Below are 22,927 nucleotides of genomic sequence, written 5' to 3' on the forward strand. Positions count from 1 at the left end.
GTGAACGAACTTTTATAAAATTGCTTTTTGATTTGCAAAGAACGTTAGTATTGAGGAGTTTTTCGTCTTTTTCCATTTTCAATTTCTTTACATGGCGTGTAACGGAGAAAGTTTTTCTCTTCCCATTTTGAATCCACTTGAGGGAACACGATTTGCTGTTGAGAAAATAACAGATACATTTTTGGGACAGGTTATATATTTTATTGTTTATTACATCTTCATCACATGTAAAATGGGAATAATCAGGAAAATGAATTTGTTTACACGAAAGCGAAAGTAGCTGCTGGGAAAATGCGTTTTACAAAACCAAATGATCTTTTGGATATTACAAATTATTATATTTTGAAATAAATTGATTTCGTGTTTTATTAATGCATTATTATTATAATAAAAATATATTATTATATTTATATTGTTGTAATTTCTGTTATTTTTATTGTTAATGTTGTTGTTGTTCTTCATCTTGTTGCTGTTTTTAATTATTATCAAATTAAAATTATTAAATTTTAATTATTAAACTAATGTTTTTTATTATTATTATTTTTCGAATTATTAAAACTATTAAAATTTTAAAGTTTTTTTATTTAACTTTTTTTTACAATACTTAATAATGCATTAATAATATAAAAAATTGTTAATAAAAAAAAAAATGTAACAAATATTGTTCCTTTTTCGAAAAATAATTTTCAAAACATTATTTCAGAAATAAATTTTATTATTTATTTATTGGAATAATAAATGAAAAAAAGATTGCTGCCTCATTCCAAACCCTCAGTCAATGTTGTAGCACACTCCCTTGCAGCAGCAGGCTATAAGATAGTTGATGTATGTACTGAAACCAATTAATATTCCTTCTGTTTAAAATGTCTCCACCAACAAATGTGCAACAAGCAAAAAAATTAAATTATTTTGGGCCGCTTAACTGTAGCTTTACCCATAAGTAGCCTATTTATAATCTAACTTAGAGTTGATCTTAAAAAAAACGTATTTTTTCTGTGTTTTTTGATATATTGTTTAGCTTGATTGCTCAATTAATTTCTTCTCTTGGTTTTGTTGATTGCTAAAACTTCTATAGGACTTTCAAGAATGGAAGTCTAGATTTCATATGAAGTTATTTTATGAGGCAAACCAATAATATTAGAATAAGATAGTATTTAATTTATTTGAATAAGAATATATATTTTAAAGACATGCAGGTCCAAATATAGTTGGAGGCAAACAATGTGCCTTTAAGCAACTGTTAAAATAGTGTACAACATTAGCATATACAAATTGTAATACAAGTAGAAAGGTTTAATGTAATGGAATAAATGATTATTTATAACTTTATATACACATTTTAAATTTAATATAGCAGTTTTGAAATTCTTAGTGTTGATTTTTTTCTTTAACATAAAAATATTATTGACATTTACAGCTTCTGATGTCAGATTGTTTTAGATTTGATATTAAAATTAGATTGATATTAAAATAAAGCTCTCCTTAATATTTTTTCTTCTGTTTTGTTTAATTAATGATTAATTGAAAAAGATATGAAGTTAGCAAAATATTTAAACGTTTAAAAGCATTTAGTTCAAAGTTCTTAAAAATATTTTTGTCTCCTTCTCAATCTCAAAGCCAGATCACAAATGTAACTGCTAAGTTTTGATTTGAGATTTAATGTGTTTTATATGACATAGTATTTAATTCTACAATAACGCTTTTTTTTAAAAAAAAAGCATATTTTAGTTATTAAATTTTGTTTGACATAAATTGAACTGAGAATAAATTTATAAGAAAAATATGATTTTTATGATATGAATAAAGTAGTACAAAGAAGATAAAAGATATTTAAAAATGGTATAGATATAAATATAATATATAATAAAACAAAAATATGAAAGAAAATATATGATATATAATAAAACAAATAGAATAAAAGAAATATAAAAATCAAATATATTCCAGAATCCAGTTTAAAAAAAGCTCCAAAAAGTAAAATATCTTGCGTGTCATATGACACAGAATAAATATTATTTTAGGTTGTTGTTTATTATTTTATATTACTTTACAGTAGTACAAATAAATATTAAAAAATATTAATTTATCTAATTTTTTTTTACAGGACAGTAAAATTTACTATAAAGTTCGATGGCAAGAAACATGGGAACCAGAGGAAAGATTGATGACTCTATGTGCTCCATTAGTTAATGATTTTTGGAAAAATTATTATGCCAAAACTCAAAAACAGCACCATGTACTTGATGAACACGAAGGGCATAGGCTAAGTCAGGTACTTTACAAAATTCATTTACTAGATATTTTTTTTATATAATTATACTCTCTCTCTCTCTCTCTCTCTCTCTCTCTCTCTCTCTCTCTCTCTCTCTCTCTCTCTCTATATATATATATCTATATATATATATATATATATATATATAAATATAAATAAATATATATATATATATATAAATAAAACCCTAACTGGTTGTCAGAAAGTTTTTCCGACAACCAGTTAGCGATTTTTTTTTTATTACTTGATAGACTGTCTGCCCCAACCAAACCCTCAGTCGATGTAGCAGCACTCCGTTGCGAGTCAGGCTATTTGTTAGTCAATGTAACAGCGCTTTGTTGCGAGTCAGGTTTTAAGATAGTCGATGTAGCAACACTTTTATTTTTTTAACAAAATGTTTTTATTTTTATTTTTTTTACTGTAAATCATGCAATTTGTGCATGATTTACAGTAAAAAAAATAAAAATAAAAACATTTTGTTAAAAAAATAAAAGTAAAAACATTTTATTAAAAAAAATAAAAATAAAAACTATATTGTTAAAAACATTCAGAATGTTTTAAAAATATTCAGAATGTTTTTAAAATTCTGGTCAATTAAATTTGCGTTTTTGCGGTTTTTTTAAAAAATGATTAATTTGTAGTTAAATTAATTGGTTCTTTCTGACAACACGAAAATGTTGGACGTAAGTCAAAATTAATTAAAAGTGATGTATTTGTTAGTATAAGAATTATTTTTTTCCTTCCGTACTCCCAAATGCAACCATATATATATATATATACATATATATATATATATATATATATATATATATATATATATATATATATATATATATATATATATATATATGTATATGTATATATATATATATAAACATTCAAGTAATTTAAACAGTGATGAACCCAGAGTTAATATTGATAGAATAGATAATATTATAAAATAGTATATTATATAATATATATACATAGTCAACTATTTGACTACAAAACATTTGCGTTTAACAAGCGTAGTTTCTATCATTTTAATTCTGATTTTGGTTTTAAATATTTTTTAAATTATGTTCAATAAAATTGGGTTGATTTAAATATTTTTTAAATTATGTTCATTTAACTTTTACTAAATGTTAAATGACAGTTTTACTGATAATTCTAAGACACCTTTTTTTTTAAGTCAAATTAAAAAAATTTATTTAAAATAAAACATTGTGTACATTAAATAAGTTTACTATGGATTTTTTTAAACATTTAAGACAAGTTTAGGTATAAAAAAAAACTTAAGAAAAATTTGTTAATTTATTTTTATTGTTATTTTTATTATTATTAAAGACAAAAAGAATATGAAGAGAAACAAAACTTTCAGAAATAGCTTTCTTTTTTTTGTTTTTTTATTTTCCTAATGTCAAATAAAATAGCGAGCTAAGGGTCGAAAGCTCATTCATTCAAAAATTGAAATTTGCATGACTACTAAATGGTATTAGGACTGAAAATTTTACTTTTGTTTTTGTTTTTTTTGAACAAAATGTTTTTAATAATGATTATCATTATAAGCAGTTAACTTTTAGTTGCCAATAAGCAAAAAAATAACTTTATTACAAATGAATATTTTTAAATTCTTTTATCTTTCAGCAATGCGAAAAATAAAATTTTCATACTTATTTCCATTGTCTTTAGATTGAGTTTTGTAACAATTCATTTTCTTTTATTATCTAATGTTTTATTAGTAACCAAAGGACAGTTTTAAACATTAAGCAAATTATGTCATGAAATTATTTTTTAATTTATTTTATTGTCCTAAAGAAAAATGAACAACTTAAATAAACAAAAAAAATGTGTTGTTTACTATTGCATTTGAAACTGAAACTTTTTCTCTAATTTTTTTAAAACTGAAATTTTTTTTCTAAAAACAAATAATAAATATTATTTGAGCGCCCATACCACTCCAGCAGTGCCAAAACAGGCCTAGTAATGTTTCGTCCCTGTTAATGTTAAGTTTTATTTTAAATATGAAAACAAGTTGTATGAAATATTAAAAAGATTTAAACTGAATACTTAATACTGAAAGAAAGTTTTTATGAAATGCTACTCATTGTTTGTGAAAGTTTTTATGAAATGCTACTCATTGTTACATTTTGTTTGTGAAAGTTTTTATGAAATGCACTCATTTTTATGAAATGCTACTCATTGTTTGTGAAAGTTTTTATGAAATGCTACTCATTATGAAATGCTACTCATGCAAATACTCATGTTACATAAAAGTTTTTTTACTAAAAATGTGTGTTCAAATTAGAGTTGAAAACTTCTGGAAATTTTCCGGGAAATTTCTGGAAATTTTCAAAAGGTTTTTATTGCACTAAACTTATAGTTATTATAAAATTCATTTCTTTATATTTCTTTATATGTGTTTCAGAAATATGCATTTTATCATCATAGTGTTTGGGTTTCCTTTAATTATTTCAACAAAAAGTATAAAATAAAGTCCCACTAGCAAAAAATACACCTCTTTTAGTCATATTTTTATAATCAAGTTCATCAATTTAAGAACCGTGCATTTTTTTAAAAAAGGAATAAAATGCTCAAGTAGTTATATGTTACTTTTACTTACATTACTTTTGTAATAGACAGGCTAACTCTACTTTTGTAGAGTTAGCCTGTCTTTTGTATAAAATATTTCTAGCTTTTACTTCTCTCAACACGATGTAAAATATTTACAAAATACAAAGAATAAAACCTTTTTTAGGTTAACAAGTTTTATTACTTTTGTAGAGTGTTTAATAGAAACAAAGATTTTTTATGTGTAAAGATTGCATACAAAAGCGATTTTATGGGGAAGGTGTGTGGGGGAAAGAATGTTCTACCCCCACAATTTTTTAAAATATCTGAAGATTTTTATGTACAAAGATTACATTTTAAATCATCTAAAAGGTACGTGTTACAAATGCACTAGCTGTGTTAGATAATAAAAATTTATCTAAAAATGACATTAGTAAACACATTTGATTTGAATGTTCAATAAAGTAATAATAAATTAATTTGCTTGGTATGATACTTATAAACACTCACACACACTCACACACACTCACACACACAAATCGCCCACTTGGCAGTATTGGTTGAAAAATGCAGTATACATTTAAACCTATTTAAAGTATATTATAATTTTTTTAATTTAATGATTTATAAAGTCAAAAGTGCTCTAGCAAGATTGTGGTGAGTGAGACTCAAGTCTTGAAAGCACTTTTTTAAACATAGCAGTGGAATTTATGACTTTGAAATCGTTAGTTCTTTATTTTTATTGGTACTATATATTTTTAAATAGTTCAAATTTAGCCAAAAAAAAATTTTTTACTTTTTGCCTCTCATCAATCAATAGTGTCTTTAAATCAAGAAAAAATTGTAAAATATTGTAAGTATTCAATCAAGTCTATTTATATATAATTTTACAGTTTTTAGTAACTTGAAGGCCCATCTTGTAGACATTTTAAAATGCCTCATCCCTTTTAGGGTTGGGGATGCAAATTATGTTTAGCCTTAAACAAAGCTTGCTACAGCAATGAACATCAATATGCTTAGCAAATAACAGGATAAAATAGTTTTAGAAAATTTTGAAAACAAATTATCATAGTTTCTACTTATAGTTATAATAAAAAAAACTTAACAGTGTTAAGTAAAGTGTTTTTCAAAGGGGGCTTTTTAAAGTTTTTATAATCTGCTTCACAATATTTTACCATAAAATTGTCCATAACAACTGCTAAATGGTAGGGGAAAGTGGGGAGAAGTGGGACAGCCTGAAATTTTTAATTAGGTGTGGTGCCTAAGTACTGTTATTTAATGTAAACAATTAAATTTTTCCCCTCCATTTAGCAGAATATGCTTTGTTTCCCTACCTGTGCTAGAAGCCCTAATTTTGAATGTACCTTAAAAAAGTGTTTACATTGGGGTGAAGTGGGACAGAAAAAAGAAATATTTATGCCCCGCTTCTTCCCGTCGCTATTTGATTATTTCGATTGGTAAAAGCACTTGAACATTTTTATTTCGATTAGGTGATTTTATGATCAGTTTCTATTTAATAATTTGTGTTAAAATGTTGCTTTAAATTTATTTGTCCCACTTCTACTCACACTTGTGCCAATTTACCCCAATGACACGGTTTCTCTAAAAGCAAAAATTTATATACTTAGTTATAATTGACTGGAAACCTAAGGGGTTTGAATCGGTGTCTAAAAAGAAGGTTTATTCGTAATAGCTTTTTTGGTTCAGTTTATACATCAAATAAAAAAGATATTGCAATTACTCTAAAATAAAATTTATGTGTCCCACCTCTCCCCACTCTCCTCAAACCTTTAAACTTTGTTCTTTCTGCTTGTATAAAACTTAAATCTGCCATCATTTTTTTGAGATATTTCATATAAACTTCATATTTGACTAAAATCATCTCAAGTGCTTGAGTTTTATGTAAAGTCCAGTGTGTTCCCATTTATTAATGCAAAAATAATTTATATTTGTATAATAAGATTTCTTTGCATTATATATTATACTGCACTTTTTTTGTTATATAAATAAATGAGGATGTAATAAAGTATAGTATTTTAAGAAGCATTTTTTAAAGATATAATATTTTAAAAAATTTGAATATATCTGATGCTTTTTTTGGGCAAATACCTGCAATATCAAATGCATTACCCTCTTCAGGGATAGCAACAAGCTCTCCTAACTGCCTTAACTTTTTTGGCAATATTTTATAAATGTTATACAGTTTTAAAATCATGTTATCAACTTCATTACTTGCTTTAATATCTGGAAATTCATCTTTTAATGCCAACTCAAGGCAATGTGCAACACACCAACCGAAAGTTATCCATGGAATTTCTGTCTGAAGTAATACATTTATAGTTGTCCTACTTCCTATATTTACTGCTGCACCATCAACTTTAAAGCCAACTAATTTAGTTTTATAATATATGATACCTTCTGACTCATATTGAAAGCTCCTTCAGATGTTCCATATTCAAGATCAGAAAGTGAAAGACAAGAACATTTAAAATATATCTCAGTCTTTCCTAGGAATTGGATTGAAGCTGATAATAAATATAGCTTCTATTTCAATAACAGAAACATTGGTTGATGCATCAATTAAAATACTGAAATAATTTCATGTTTTTAGTTTGTTTCTGAAAGACTGTTTTACAAACCTCAATGTAGTCAATAAAAGTTCCACAAGTTTTGTTTCTATAAGCTAAGCTGAATTCTACACCATAATTTTTTTCCAAGTGTAGTTTTTTTGGGTAAACGCTAGTACTTCTTTAGCGATAAAGTATGCACCTCAAATTTTTTCCTTTTTAAATTTAAATCTTTCGTGTTTATGGTTTTCAGGCCTGATAGAATGTCAGTTTACGGTATTTCTTTCCGTAGGTTGCTTAGTTTATCAATATGTTTGCTCAATCTTTAAACTTAACAATGTTAAAGAAGAAAATATTTGCACATTCTGCTTATTATAATCATTTTAAAAACTGCTAATATTAATTAGTAAATAATAATTTTATTTTTTATTTTTATTTTTTATTTTTTTTTTTCGTTATTCACCTCCTCAAGGCTGAGAAGGCCACTACAGACGAGGAGGTTACTTAATAGTGGTTATAACCCTCTCTCAACTCTATAACTCCGAAACACGAACCTTGACGAACAAGGCCGCTGCGCGGAGAAACAAGTTGAGCGCGGTACTACCAGGGACGTGGTGGGGATCGAACTCGGAACCTCTCGCTTATGAAGCGAGCGCTTTACCACTACACCACTACCGCATATTACCTTTTGTGTAAAGATTTTGTTTAAACTGTATAAATACTAATAAGAAGACAATCATTTTATAAAACACCACTAGAAAAATTCTTATTTTATATTTTATTTATCACCTACAGTATATAATACAAGGTAAATTATTATAAAAGTTACATTTTGGAGAAGAAATAAGTACAAACAAATAGAATAAGGAAATAAATAAAATAAAAAAATAAAGTTATCGTTGAATTTTTACTTTTTTTATTTTAAATTTTTTCTTTGATACCTTGAGTTCCAACACTCTGTTGCATTGTTTAAAATTTAAAGCTCCTTTTTCGGAATTATATTTTTTAGGACATAAAAGTTTACTTTTTTTTCTTTGTTTTTCATTAAGTTAGTTCATTTCGGTCGCACAAATCTTTGACATCATCTAAAAAAGGTGTGAAGCAGTTTGGTTTTTCAACTGCAAATTCACAGTATCTAAGGTTAATTTATTCTTTAATATGCAAATAAAAAAGTTTGACTTATTTTGCTGTACAATAGTTGATGCATCCTGGATGTGAAACAAAGAATAAATTTAATTTTACTGTGCTTAGAAACATTGAGGAATTAATGTTTCCAATTGATGTTACATTAAACAAGATTTTTTCTAAATATATATATATATTCTTTAAGAATCCTATTATAGGAAAAAAAATGCCCAATTATTAATTTCAAATTTATCTTTAAATCATTCATTTATTGCAATTTGAGGCAAAAACTTAAATAAAATGATTTAAAGAAGAAAAAAAAGTGCAAATACAGTTGAAAGAAAAAAGTTTTCTTAGTTTAATACAGTTTAATACATTTATAAAAAAATGATTTTCATCACCAATAAAATGAAAGTAATCTAAATAAGTGAATAAAATAAATAACAACAAATTTAAAGATAAATAACAGTACTTTCAACAAACTTAATTCAACACAATATTGAATGTTCATGCACATATTACATGACATATTTTTCATACAAGATTTCATACACACACAATATTCGTAAAAACTAGAATTAAAAATAAAATAAATATTAGAAACAAGAAATAAGAAAAAAGTAAAATAAAAGCTAGTTTAATAAAAGTCAAAAGTCACCTGACTTTAAAAAGTCAAGTCAAACGTCACCTGACTTTACTACTTAATAAAGATAAAGTACTTAAAGACTTAATATCAGAATGTTTTTTAAAACATTCTGGTCAATTAAGTTTGCGTTTTTGTGGTTTTTTTAAAAAACGATTAATTTGAATAAAAAACATCATTTTTGTCAGTGAAGCCAATTGAAGTAGCATGTTGTAAACAATAAAATTATTTTAAACGCTTTTTCAAAATTTAGATGGTTATATAATGTTTTAGTATATGTATTTTTCAAATTACATCCTTATTTGTAAAACCTTCAAAAGGTCAATTTCAAAAGTTCCTCAAAAGATCAAACCTTCAAAATAACTTCAAAAGGTCAAACCTTCAAAATAGCAACTTCAAAATTCAACTTCAACTGAATTCAAAATTCAACTTCAAAAGGTCAAAACTTCAAAATAGCAATTTTAGTCATTTTGAGCACTTGTTGACCTTAGGTCGGCATTTATTTTCCACACTTAATTTATTGTGGTAGTTAGAAAAGTTAATGTTCTTAAATAAAAATATAAAAGTAAAGATAATTTTTTGATGTCAAAATCACAAAAAGCTAATGTGCCAAGCCGTTTTTTATTTAAAACAAGGCCTGATATGTATATATACATACATACATATATATATATATATATATATATATATATATATATATATATATATATATATATATATATATATACATACATACATACATAAATATATACATACATACATACATACATACATACATACATACATACATACATACATACATACATATATGCATATATACATATATACATATATACATATTTATCAGGCCTTGTTTTAAATAAAAAACGGCTTAGCACATTAGCTCATTCTGATTTTGACATCATTAAAAAAATAATAAAAGTTTTTTCAGAAAAAGAAGAAAAAACTAAGAATAATGAACTCCAAATTATGTAATGTTAAAAATTATATATCAAGTTTTACAGTTTTGCTTTTACTTGAAAGTTGCATTGTGACAATAACTCCTTAATTTTTATTTAGACAGGTACTATTATCTGATCTGCTAATAAATAGCGGTTCGTGCAAAAGCTACCATAGTGTATAATTTTTTTTTAAGTTAATTATAAAATTCTTTTTTTCATAATTTTAAAAATTATAAAATATTTTTTTACATTCTTATTATCATCTTAATACCACCCCTTTGTCTAATTTTCCTAAAGCCCAGACATCTAAAGATGTCTGGGCTTGAGATAAAGAGTAATGTTTTAAGTGAAGCGTATAAAAACATACAATTATGAGTATTTATTAATCTTTTAAATAATAACTTATATATATTTTTTTTTTAATTTTTTTTTATTGCCTTGTTCTTGAATGGGTTTGCAAGTTCCAAGACAAGTTATGTTTGAAAACTTATTTTCTAATGTTTCTAATGAAAACTTACTTTTTAATGTTTGTTTTGTAAATAAACATTAGAAAATAAGTTTCGAGTTTATTAAAATTGCCAAAACAATTTTTTATGGAGATACAAGCAAAAAACATTTATTTTTTGGCCATTATACTTCTGGTTGAGACGTTAATATTAACTCCACGAATCTGCATAGTTTTTTCTGTTGTAAAAATATCTGGTTTGAATAATAAATGTACTTACCGCAGAATTTTTTAAACGATTTGCACAATTACAAAATTAGATTGGGTTTTCCCTTTTTATAAAAAAATGTTCACACAATATTAAACATTTGAGTTCAACTGAAGACTTTTGACAAAATAAAAATTGTAATTAAATGAAGATTATCGGCGCCACGGCTGATGCGGCCGTGGCGCAGTGGTTAGAAGGCTTGCTTTATAAGCAAGAAATCCAGGTTCGAAACGAGCTTTGGACATATTTTCGCGTCACAATAAGGAAGGAGGCGTGAACTTCCTGGTTAAATGCACTCCGCGGTGCTCTGTGACAAGACCGTTAGGACTTCTTGGGGCACCTAAAATAAAAAAATAAAAAGATTATTGCTTTTCTACTTTGTTTTATATTTATTTCCATTTAAATATTTCATTTTTATTTAACATGAAATCAAATGTATTTCTACTATTTCTTGCTAAATCCAAAATAAATAAAAAGTTTTTTCGGTTTTAAGATTTTATTAGCAGAACTTGTTTTTAACAAATAATAGTATAATTTTTAAATTTACATATCTTATATAGATATAAAATATGTAAATTTAAAAATTATACTAAACATTATACTAAACATTAATTTATAGCACTAATATTAGTTTTGTTTTTAAAATAAAATAAATACAAGTTAGACTTTTAAAACGTTTACTTATTGATTGTGTTATTTTTATTCAGTTATAAAAGTTTGGTTTGGTTTATAAAAAGTTTTTTATAAAGGCATTCTTTTATGTAAAAATTAATTGCAAAAGAAAAAAACCCAACATAAATTTTTCTGTATTGATGTCATTTATTAACTACAAAAGCGAATACCATACCAGTATTTAAAAAAAAAAATCAAATAGCCGGAACTTATCTACGAGATATAAAATTGCAGTTAAAAATTATCAAGTTTTTGGCTAATATCTCAAAAAACAATTTGTTCTGGAAAGTTTAATTAACATGAAACATAAAACTTATTTTTTTAGGATTATTTATGATATGAACACAATTTGTCTTGACACTTGGGGATCACTTTAAAGTGTTTTTTGATTTGCTATGTTTAGTATTAGTTTTTATTTTTGTTTCCAAGACCATTTTGCTAATTTCAGCTGTTTTTTTAATAGTAATTGTACAAAGTATTTGGTTATTTATTTTCATTTTCAAACAAATGATTGGTTTTCTATATTAAAAAAAGGATGAACCTAGATCTATTTTGGTACCACCCAAAAAATATTTTTGTAATTTTTCTTTTGCTTTTTTTATAAAAATAGTTTTGGCTTCAAATGCAGTTATAAGTTAAGTTAATTTAAGTTGAATATTTTCTAATATTTAAATTTAAATGAATACTAAAATATTAGTAAATTCATTTATTAAGCACTTCTGTTTATTTAGCACTAATAGTTATTGTCTACATTTACATAATATAGACAAATATATTAATAGACAAACAAGTAAACATAATTATTAAATTAATCTAATATTTGCAATTTAAAGTTTATTAAAATGTTAAAATAAAAAGCTTTTCTTAGCATAACAAAAGTATGTTCATCGCCAATGAATTTAAAGAAATGTCTTCTACAACAGGATACTATTTTAAATCAACTAGTTATCTTTGGATAATAAAAATATGAAGAAGGGGAACATAATAATAAAAAAATTGAATAATAAAAAAATAAAGCTGAGCACAATAATAAAAAAATTGGGTAATAAAAAATTAATGAAGGTGAACACAAACAAAGTAATATTAAAAAATCATAATTGCAGCGCATACCCCTTCCCTCCTACTGTCAACTCCAAAAAAATCTCTGGGTTTGTCACTGTGGTGTTACCCAGGTTTTCCTCGTACAACACATCATTAAAAATTGCTCATCTGAAGTTTAATTAAAAAGTTTTCATGCTTAGTTTGAGAGTTTGAAAATAAAAATATCTGCAAAAAATAAGCAAAGTTTTAGCTAAAAGTCAGAAAATTTTATTTATAAGAAAGGTGGCAACCCTGAACAAACAAGAAATGGTGGCAACCCTGAACAAACAAGTGACAAATCCTAATAAGCATGTGTTTACAAAATTCATTCATGCAACACATGTAGCTAATGAAGAAAAAATTTCTATATTTATACAATTTTGAAAATTTTTTGAAAAAAAAAAAGAACTTCATTAAGTTTTTTGCAGTTTGTTTTAAAATATATGACATGTACACATCTTTTTTCCACGTTCTGTACACATTTATTATGTGTTAAAAAAAAGTAATTATAAAAATGTTTTACTATGACAATAATTTAATAATAATTGGTTAAAACTTATTTTGTTTTGTTTAAAATTTTGCAAAATTTATGTTTATAAATATGTTTTGTTTTTTGATATATATATATTTTTTTTTTTATTATTAAAACTTATTTCTTTATTTATTATTAAAGTTTCTTTCTGTAAACAATGGTGAACAGCAAGTATATGATTCGCCTCACACTCAACCAAATGCAATTCTTCTTCAGCACGATTCATCAGAATCAAGCAACATGTTACAGCAGGATTCACAAAGCAATTCTCTTCATTTGTCACCATCTGAAGATTTTGCAGTGGAAAGTTTGTCTATATTTAATCAAGAGAAGCGAGCAACAAATATTTACTTGCAACCACGTTTCCTGTCCCCAAACACAATATCAAATACAAGGTTAGTGCTTGACTCCTCAGTACAAAACAGTCTTGATTCACACGAACAGAGACCTCATAAAAATTTAACCAAGCTCGTAAAAAACATCCGTGAAGATTTAATTTGTTTTTTTTGCCAAATTCATTTTCTTTCCAAACAAGAACTTCACAAACATGAGTTGAGTCATCATTCTTCATCATCACTTGCAACAACGTCATCTTCATTGACACTAAGTTGTTTAGAATGTGGAAAAAAATTTGATAAGAGGACTTCACTGAGTCGACATATGTTAAGTCATACATCTATGCGACCATATGTTTGTGAAGAATGTGGAAAAGGTACTAAAATTTTAATTAAAAAGTAGATATAATTTGGTTTTTACTTATTTAATCTTTTGCAATATTTAAAAACATTTTAACTTTATTTATTTGTTTTTATTTGTTTACTAAGTATAATGTTTTACTTATAAAGTATAAGGGAAAAATAATAATTCTTACAAAAACAAATGATAGAAGGTTTTTTCAAACAAAAAAAAAAGACTTTATTATTTTACTTTTTTTTTAGTGTTTTGTTAGTACCTTGTTATATTTGTATATAATTTTTATATTCTGTATTACCTTGTTATATTTGTATTACCTTGTTATATTTGTATTACAATAATATATGATATTATATTAGATTAGATTATATAAGAATAGAATAGAAATGATGCTGCAACTCATACTGTTTAAAATTAAATTACGTAGAATTTTAGTAAACACAATAAATAAAAGAAGATTAGCAACAATTGATATATTCTGAGATTTCCAAAATTTAAAGTGTTTATCTATGTGGTTCTTGAATTGATTTATCTTGATGATTCAATGATTTCTTTTGTTAGAACGTTACAGGCATTTATCAATATGAGAAAATGCTTTGCCTGTCAATTTTGTTTACTTATCAACTCTTTATGGATTTTTAAGTATGGCCTCTTGCATGACCATAGTGTTAAAATGTTCTACTGCAAATATATTTTGTCTATTTTTTTTATTAATTTGACCATTTGGATTAAATCACCACGTCTTCTCCTGTTTTCTAATAAGGAAAGTTTTACTTTGAAAATTCATGGCCAACTAAACTTGATTTTTTGGTTGATCTATTTTGAACTTTCTATCAATTTCTCCGTTACAATGAGGATTCCAAATAACTGCTCCATACTCAAGATAGGGACAAACTAATGACTTGTATAATAAGCTAATAATACTTTTATCTATAAACTCAAATGCATGTTTAATTTTTCCCATTTCTTTATTTGCTTTATCAATTGCATATAATATTTGGTGACTCCAATCAAGATCATTCAAAATAAAAATACAAAGATATTTTTTTGACTTTTCCTTCCTCTATTATAACTTCATCAATTTTGTATTTGTATTTAGATTTTTTATTTTCAAAGTGCATTGCTTTACATTTTTCCATTTTGATTTTTATCTTCTAATCATCTGTTCATTCTATTAAAATATTAGGACAGTTTTGTAAACTAATATTATTTAATTCTGGTTTAATGACTGCTAAATGACTCTAATTAATAAATCATTTACAAATACTACAAAAATAATGGATCTAAAACTGAGCCTTTAAAAACTCTAGTATCTATTTTCTCCCATTCTGAGACAAATTCTCAAGCTATTACTCTTTGAAATCTTTCGCTTATAACTTTTACACCACAATAATACTTTGTTTCTTATCCCGAGCCAATCAAGCTTTTCTAATAACTTTAACAATAAAGTAAATGTTTTTGCAAAATCTAATAATAACTCATCTACATTGTATCCATCAGCATATCCCTTTGTGATAAAATCTGTTGTTCCTTTTATTAACATAGCTGTGGTGTTGTTATATTATTAGTGCTCTATTTTTTTCATTTGTTTTTAGGTGTTTTGCTTGGTTTAATTAGGGTGTTTGCTTTTTTCCAAAGATCTGGAAAAATACTTAATTTGTAAGATTTGTTTTATGATATCGATAAAGACTTGTAGAATGATTTGCAACATATTTTAAGAACTTTAGAGTGATTTTTGTTGACTCCAACATCCTAAACTACCTGTTAAAATAATCATTTAATTTCATGTAATCTCCTTTGTTATGTAGTAGTTTACTCTTTGGTGTTTCTTTATCCTATTGTCATAATATGAATAGTTGAACTTGTGTAGGTATTGACCATGTTCAATTGCCACCTAAGTTGGAAGATGAATGACTAAAAATACAATGTTTTCACATTCAGTTATTATCAAATATATCATGTTACTATCTGAACTCATTTTTATTTGGAATGTTAGATAAATAATATTTTAGAATAAAAAGTAATCACTTAGGCGAACTATGAAGTTAATTGTAATTTTCATACCAATTTATTAATACGTAATTAAATAGCAAAATTAATAAGCACTTTTTATGATACAAACTGCTAAATTTTTTAAATTGAGCAGACTATAGTTAAGTTTTTTATTTTACTATATGAACTTGGGCGATAGATATACCCACATATATTCTTTTCTGAGCCAACTTCAATAAAACTTAAAATTTGCGCTATTATCCTAGAGTTAAGTATATTGTTGTTAATGATGTAGGATTTGCTTTTGGTTTAATAATTTTTAAGTATGTAGTTTCTTTGGTATCATTATTTATATTGGTAAAAATGTGTTCAGTATTTGCTATATCAGCTTCTTCCTTCTCTTTATCAGTTCTGGTTGATTCAGAAGTACCAGAAATAACAACATTCTTCTCTTCTTTATTTTTGAGTTTGATATGATATTTATTTGCTGAGCTATCAACTTACTTTTTATGCCAGCAGTTACTACATTACTCTATGATCTATGATAAGAATTTTTTCATTTTGTAAGTTATTCATTTCATCATTTTGTTTTCTAACAACCTCTTTCAAATTTGCAATTTCGGCTTGTAATTTTAACGTAACTTCTTCCAAATTTGCAGTTTAATTTTTTTTCTATTTTTACCTGAAAGTTTTGAGTATGTTATTAATAAAAGAGAATTACAACTTATTTAAATATTGTTAATTCCAATATAATATAGGTATTGGTATTCTAATTCAATATGATAAATTGTTTTATTTTTTTTTTTTACTTTTTATTATAAGTTATTTTATAGATAATTATCTTGTGTTGGTTTAACAAGCAATTTGTAAAATGTACATTGAGAAATCATAAAAATTTATTGAAATTGCAAAGTAATTTTTAACAAAGCCAATAAAAATGATATATTTGTAAAAGCAAAATTAATAATGATAATCTTTTGAAGTTAATTTAATAATAAATAAATAAACTACTTTTGATACGAAAAAACAATATCATCTTAAACAGTAGCAAAATATGCTTCTGGTTAACTACAGTAAAAATCAATACTTATGCTTTAAAACTTTCTAGTTACTTGTAATCAAAAACATGTCTTGTTGCTTCAATACCGAAAACTTGTAATGGGTGGGAGTTAAAGTTAACTTTAGTCTAAACTAATAAAAATTAGCTAACAACTTTTTACTCTAACTAAATTTAGTCGACTGACTTTTTAGCATAAATAAAATTAGTCAATTAACTTTTAGTCTAACTAATATTAACAGGCTGCATTTTTAGTCCAACTAAAATTAGTCAGCTAAAATAAGATAAGTGCTATGAAAAAATGAATAACCTTTACTATGAAATTTTTATACCCAAGTGTGCTTTATTTAGGCGGCTGAAGACTATTTTATTGTATTAAAATCACAGTTCTAATTATTGTTTTTAGGGCCCAGTTAAAATAAATTTGTAACGTATTAAACCAAAATTGATTATTAGCATTATTTCCCTGCTCTGAGACAATGTGATTGTTGCAATAATTTATAAACAACCAATGAGCACAGGACATAAAAAAGTTGCCTTTTTGATGTATAATTAATTTTCGGAAATTAAATAATAGGTTCATTGGCGTCTTTTTTATGCCCCATTCCCTCAGGGGAGTAAGCAATTGCATGCAAACACCATAGGTATTGCCATATATGCAGAAGTTTTTGTGTGAATACATTTATTGCTTTCAAAGAAGGGATGTTCGTCAGACAGCAAATATTCAAAACTTACGTTTTAAGTTGCTTTTCAGAAATTTCACTTGTAAAAATTCACCATATGTAACACACAGTGGGGTAGGCAGGATTTTTTTTTAATATTTAAAAAGTCCTGTCTATGCCCACTAGTAAAAAAGTATAGGAAAAATAAAATTTTCACAAGAATTGCTAACAAAATGAAACTTGCTAATCGATTCATTTTAAAAGTAAATTTTTTACACAGTTGCTTATGAAAAAAGCATTTTGAAATGTTCAATTTTCAAAATGGCTTAATTAAAAATTTTCAATTAAATCTGTTCATAAAAATTGTATACACAATAACTAATACTAAAGAGTATCAGTTATTGCAAATAACATGCATTTAATTTCAATTAACTTAGTTAATTGAAATGGATTTACTTAATAATAATTTCACATATAAATTTCAATCAACTTAGTTAATTGAAATGGATTTACTAAATATAATATTTCAATCTAGTTATTATAGCAAATTCTAAAAGCTTTCTTTTGTAGTTGACTTCTTCGGCAAATGAGCATATTGAAATTTTTTTTTTCGAAATATATATATTTATAAATTTTTATCCTTACTTAAAAAAATAAAATTGTAAAATATTAATGCTGCAATACTGAAGAGAATATTTTATAACAAATAATTTGTTATATACAGTTTCATTTTTACAATTCTAGCAATTTGAAAAATAAATTTTTTTTTAAACTATAGAAACATAGTTATTGAAAGCGCTCATTTTGCTATTTCCATTGAATCAAAACAAAAGTATAATTTTTATTAGTAGTATTTGCAAAAGTTACTTGGACATATATAATTTTTAATCTGCAATAAATTCTGATGGTAGTTTCCTACCTACCACCTTACTCACTCCCTGTTTCTAGTAAATTAACATTCTTAGTTTCTAAATATTTAATTTTATATTAGTTATAAGAAGTAGCAAGTTAATAATGCAAATTTCTATCATTTGTATCCCTAAACATTCCATATAATAAATCAAAAAATCTCCCCTCTCCCCCTGCTCATGTATGTGTCGATTATTTATTTAAAAATTAATCTCCCACCCCTTCTCCAACAGTTAAATTTTAAAAACATTAAAAAAAAAAAACTTTAGGTTAATTTGACATTTATATGTTACATATATTTGTAACATAAATCTCTGATACATCAACTAGTCCGATTTGTAAAGTAGTTTTACTACCAGAGCTTATTGGAAAAATAGCTCTTGCATAGATATCTTTGCTATTTTTAAACATATAGAAATCATAAGGGTCTTAAAGAGACAACCATCACTTCCACTTTTATTACTGCATAAGATTTAGCACTTTTTCAAGTCAAATAATTTATCAAGTTTGTCTGTAAACACATTTCTATTTGTTGTTGCTTTCAATTTTCAATGTCTCTTGTAATGTTCTATTTGATCATAAGTTTATTGACTGCATATTTTTAAATGGAATTGTAGAACTTACATCCAAATCATTTTTATTTTGATAAATATTTGTATACACATGCATCTTGTACACAAATATGTAACTGATCTTTCATGCAATAAAATTCCATATTGTAAATGATCCTTCAGCATAGGCAGCTCTGATAAAAAATGTTTGTGTCCATTACCTAATAGTTAATGCAATTTGGGATATTTCAAGGCTGTTTGAGTCCAAGTAGACTTATTCATTTATAGTATTGAAATTGATGTTGTTTTTGTTCATAATAAATACCTTTTATAGCTTTTTGTAAGTAAAGAACATCTTATGTACATGTTACAAGTTTGTTAATTACATTTCATGGAAGCTCTTTATCTGTTTATTACAATATTTAGGATATCAAAGTAATTATAAATAAAGAGAAAAGGTTTAAAAAGCAACTAGTTCAGGAAAATATCTCACTTCTAATTTTATTAGAATGACCAATTTTATGTCATAAAATCATACAACTTCACCTGTTATTAATCAACATTTCTGGTTTTTAGTAAATTTTTCATGTCATTCACCTCCCCAAAGCTGAGAAAGTCAAGGAGGCTCCTTTATTGTGGTTACAAACTCTTAACTTTTTAACTCTGAAACACGAACTTTGGCAAACAAGGCCACTGCATGTAGAAACAAATTAAGTGCGTTACTACAAGGGGCATGGTGGAGATCAAACTCTGAACTTCTCACTTATTAAGCGAGGGGTCTACCATTACACCACTTCTGCATGATACAATATTTGAATATGCCTTACACTCTTAAATTTTGATAACTATATTTTCTGATTCACTTTTTTTTTACATAAGTTGCATTATGTATGATAAAAATAACAAAATAAAATTATATTATTTTGTTGTTTTCTTAATGTGTTGAATCCTTAATGATAGATAACTTTTCTTACATCTTCCGTTCTTATAAAGCTTTAAGAAAATTAACAACCCTCAACCATTGTCACATTGTCGTAATGATGCTTCTCTTTCTCTTTTCTAAAAATACTATAATGGGTGCTGCTCTAAAGAGCGAGCGTCTTTTGTGACTTCTAATAAAATTTATTATTGTGTTATTTGTCATTCAAAGTCTCATCCTTTTACTGTGACTGTTCCTAAGTGCTCCAAAAGTTCTTATTTGTCTCTTTTTCCTCAAACATCATATCTTCAGATTTTGCTACCTTCATCTAGTTTTCCTGATTCATATAGTTTTAAATTTTTTAAAGTCGTCTGTTAACTGCTATCTTGCTTTATAAACCTCATCTTTTCTCTTCCAGTAACTTCTAACTCTAAAAGTGGTTCCTTGCAGCCTTGATGGAATTTAAGATGTTTTTTTTTTTTTTTTAAAAAAAAAGTTATAACTTTCAATAAAAAGTGGCTTGGAGCTATAGCTCTAAACCGGTTTTTGTTGAAAGTTAAAACAAACACTTAATAACAAGGGGGGACTAATTTTGTACAGGTTTATTATTTTTAAAAAATTCCCAGTTTATATAGTCAACCCAAAAACCTGAAAAACTCTGAAAACAAAACGTGAAACTGCTGCACTGCAGCTGTAAATTATAACTTACAGCTATTTGTAAATAAAGACATGGCGATTAAACTACTTTAAAAGTAGCACATAACTAGATTTTGGGTAACAGTCACAGTATATTTTTAGGAAATTTTAAAATTTAGTCAACTAATTTAAGTTAGACTAAGAAATAAGTCCATTTATTTTAGTTAGACTAATTTCCTATTTGACTACTTTTTGTAAACTTCGGCTAAACATTTAGTTTACTTATTTTAGTTTGACTAAAAAGCCAGTCGATTGAAAAGTTAGTCAACTAATTTATGTCAGACTAAAAAGTTAGTTGATTAAATTTAGTTACACTGAAAAGTTAGTTGACTAATTCAAGTCGGACTAAATTATTAGGCTTCTAATTTTAGTTAAACTAAAAAGTTAGTCAACTAATTTTAGTTACGTTTTTTTTAGTTAAATTAGTTACAATTTTTAGTTTTGGTCACAACACTAGAAACTTGTAGGATAACCTGTATTTTATAATAATATTATATTGATAATATTACTATTAATATATTTATATTAATAATAATATAATGATAGTTCCTATTTTAAGTTACTATTTTTCGATTTTTATAATTTTTAAAAGTATAATAAATCAGGAATTAATGTATGAAGTATAAATAATAATTATAATACCTATCAATAAATAAAAAAGCTACATATTTATTTAAATCAACTTTATGAATATTAAAAAATTAAACAAACTGAATATTTATTCAGTTTGTTAGGTAAACTATATACGATAAAAAAGAATTAAAAGATTTACTTTACTAGACTTTGTTATTTTGTAGGAATTTTGGTTTTTGTTATAATTTAAGTAAAATTTCCTACTAGTTATTCCAGTTGTTTGTTATTAATTTGATTTACTATTTTTACAAAACAGGTTTTAAAGAACGATCAAACTTAAAGAAGCATCAAATTATTCACACAGGGATACGACCTCACGCTTGTAGCATATGTAATGCCCGATTTCGTCAACTTGGCCATTTGTTAAAACATAAGTTAGTGCATAAGCCTGATAAACCATTCAAATGTGATGTTTGCTTTAAAGCTTTTAAGAGAAAAGAGCATTTAAAAGAACATACGATTGTTCACTCTGAAGAATTTCCTTTCAAATGTGATACATGTGAAAAAAAGTTTCGATTTAAAACTAATTTGAAAGTTCATTTATTGCAACATAATGGCCGAAAAGATTTTATTTGCAATATATGCCATAAAGAATTCACTGGTAAACCAAATCTTGTGCAACATCAATTAATTCATAATATGCTTTTTTCCTATTCCTGTGAAGTCTGTCAAAAAAAATTTAAGCGTAAAGGTCATTTGCAGCGTCACATGGAGATTCATAATGGTCAAAGCAGTATGCAGTGTGTGTTTTGTGATGAGAGCTTCTTTAATAAGTCTTCCTTTAAGAAGCATTTACTACTGCATACTGGCTCAAAACCTTTTATATGTACCACATGCGAAAAAAGATTTTCTAGTAAAAGTTGTCTTTCACAACATATGAAATCTCATACAGAGGAAACACTCTCCTTCTCTTGTGATCAGTGTAATAAGTTTTTCAAAACTGAAGATAGTTTAAAAAAACATTCAACATTAATCCATTTTACTTTTAAAGAATTTAAGTGTAGTCTGTGCCAACGTAAGTTCAAAAAGCTTCCAAACCTTGAAAAACATGAAAAACTGTGCAAAAGTCAAACAGAAATACGAAACTCAAAGATTGAAAAAGTTGTAAAGAGATCAACTGATCAGTTTGTTGTTGAACCACAGAGTAGTTCAGAGTTACCTGAGCTAGAGAGTTGTCAGCTAGCAGAAAAGATGACTGCTAATGATTGCAAAGAGCTAACTCCTTCTAAATTAACAGAGGAAAGTTTTATTTCATCTAAGATTTCTAACCATTTAGATAATCGAAGTGGCATAATATTTGAAGGAAACAACATTTCTTGCGTTGACATAAATGTTTTATCTCATGATGCAACAGAAGAAGTAACAAGTATACCTATCTCTAATGATGTTTCGTATAATGCCCAATTTGAAAGTTTGATACTACCACATAATTTCTTTAGACAAAATGATCATTCTAATAAGTCTTAATTTGTGTTCTATGGTGTATATGTGTGTGGTGTATATTCGTGGTGTATGTGTGTGTTTTATTATTTTTTATATATATCTATTTAAAGGCTATGTACCTAAAAGCTTTCCCAAGCTTGAGCTTTCGCAAATTTTTTAAATTTTTGTATCAAGGCTAGTAATGCTGCTTATATATTTCTGTGATTTGCTTGTGTACAAGTTATTTATTTTTTCAAAAATTAAACATTCAAAGCATATTATGCTTGATACTGCATGA

At 25.8% G+C, this 22,927-nt stretch overlaps 1 protein-coding gene across 1 annotated transcript; it reads left to right on the top strand.

Annotated features, from left to right (window-relative positions):
- Positions 1-22,796, top strand: LOC105845136 (gastrula zinc finger protein XlCGF58.1). The gene is made up of 4 exons (XM_065805845.1): positions 1-190; positions 2,105-2,272; positions 13,237-13,807; positions 21,464-22,796. The coding sequence occupies exons 1-4, from the start codon at positions 92-94 to the stop codon at positions 22,672-22,674; spliced, it is 2,049 nt and encodes a 682-aa protein (XP_065661917.1). The 5' UTR covers positions 1-91; the 3' UTR covers positions 22,675-22,796.
- Positions 22,797-22,927: the final 131 nt, after the last annotated feature.

This window comes from Hydra vulgaris, chromosome 09 (genome assembly GCF_038396675.1).
Source record: "Hydra vulgaris chromosome 09, alternate assembly HydraT2T_AEP".
Taxonomy (NCBI): Eukaryota; Metazoa; Cnidaria; class Hydrozoa; order Anthoathecata; family Hydridae; genus Hydra; species Hydra vulgaris.

What these genes read in the sequence shown, in the direction of transcription:
- LOC105845136 (XM_065805845.1), top strand. Translation starts at nt 92, where the DNA reads ATGGCGTGTAACGGAGAAAGTTTTTCTCTTCCCATTTTGAATCCACTT. An exon ending in CAGATACATTTTTGGGACAG is followed by an intron (nt 191 to 2,104) that starts GTTATATATTTT and finishes TTTTTTTTACAG; the next exon opens with GACAGTAAAATTTACTATAA. An exon ending in AAGGGCATAGGCTAAGTCAG is followed by an intron (nt 2,273 to 13,236) that starts GTACTTTACAAA and finishes TTATTATTAAAG; the next exon opens with TTTCTTTCTGTAAACAATGG.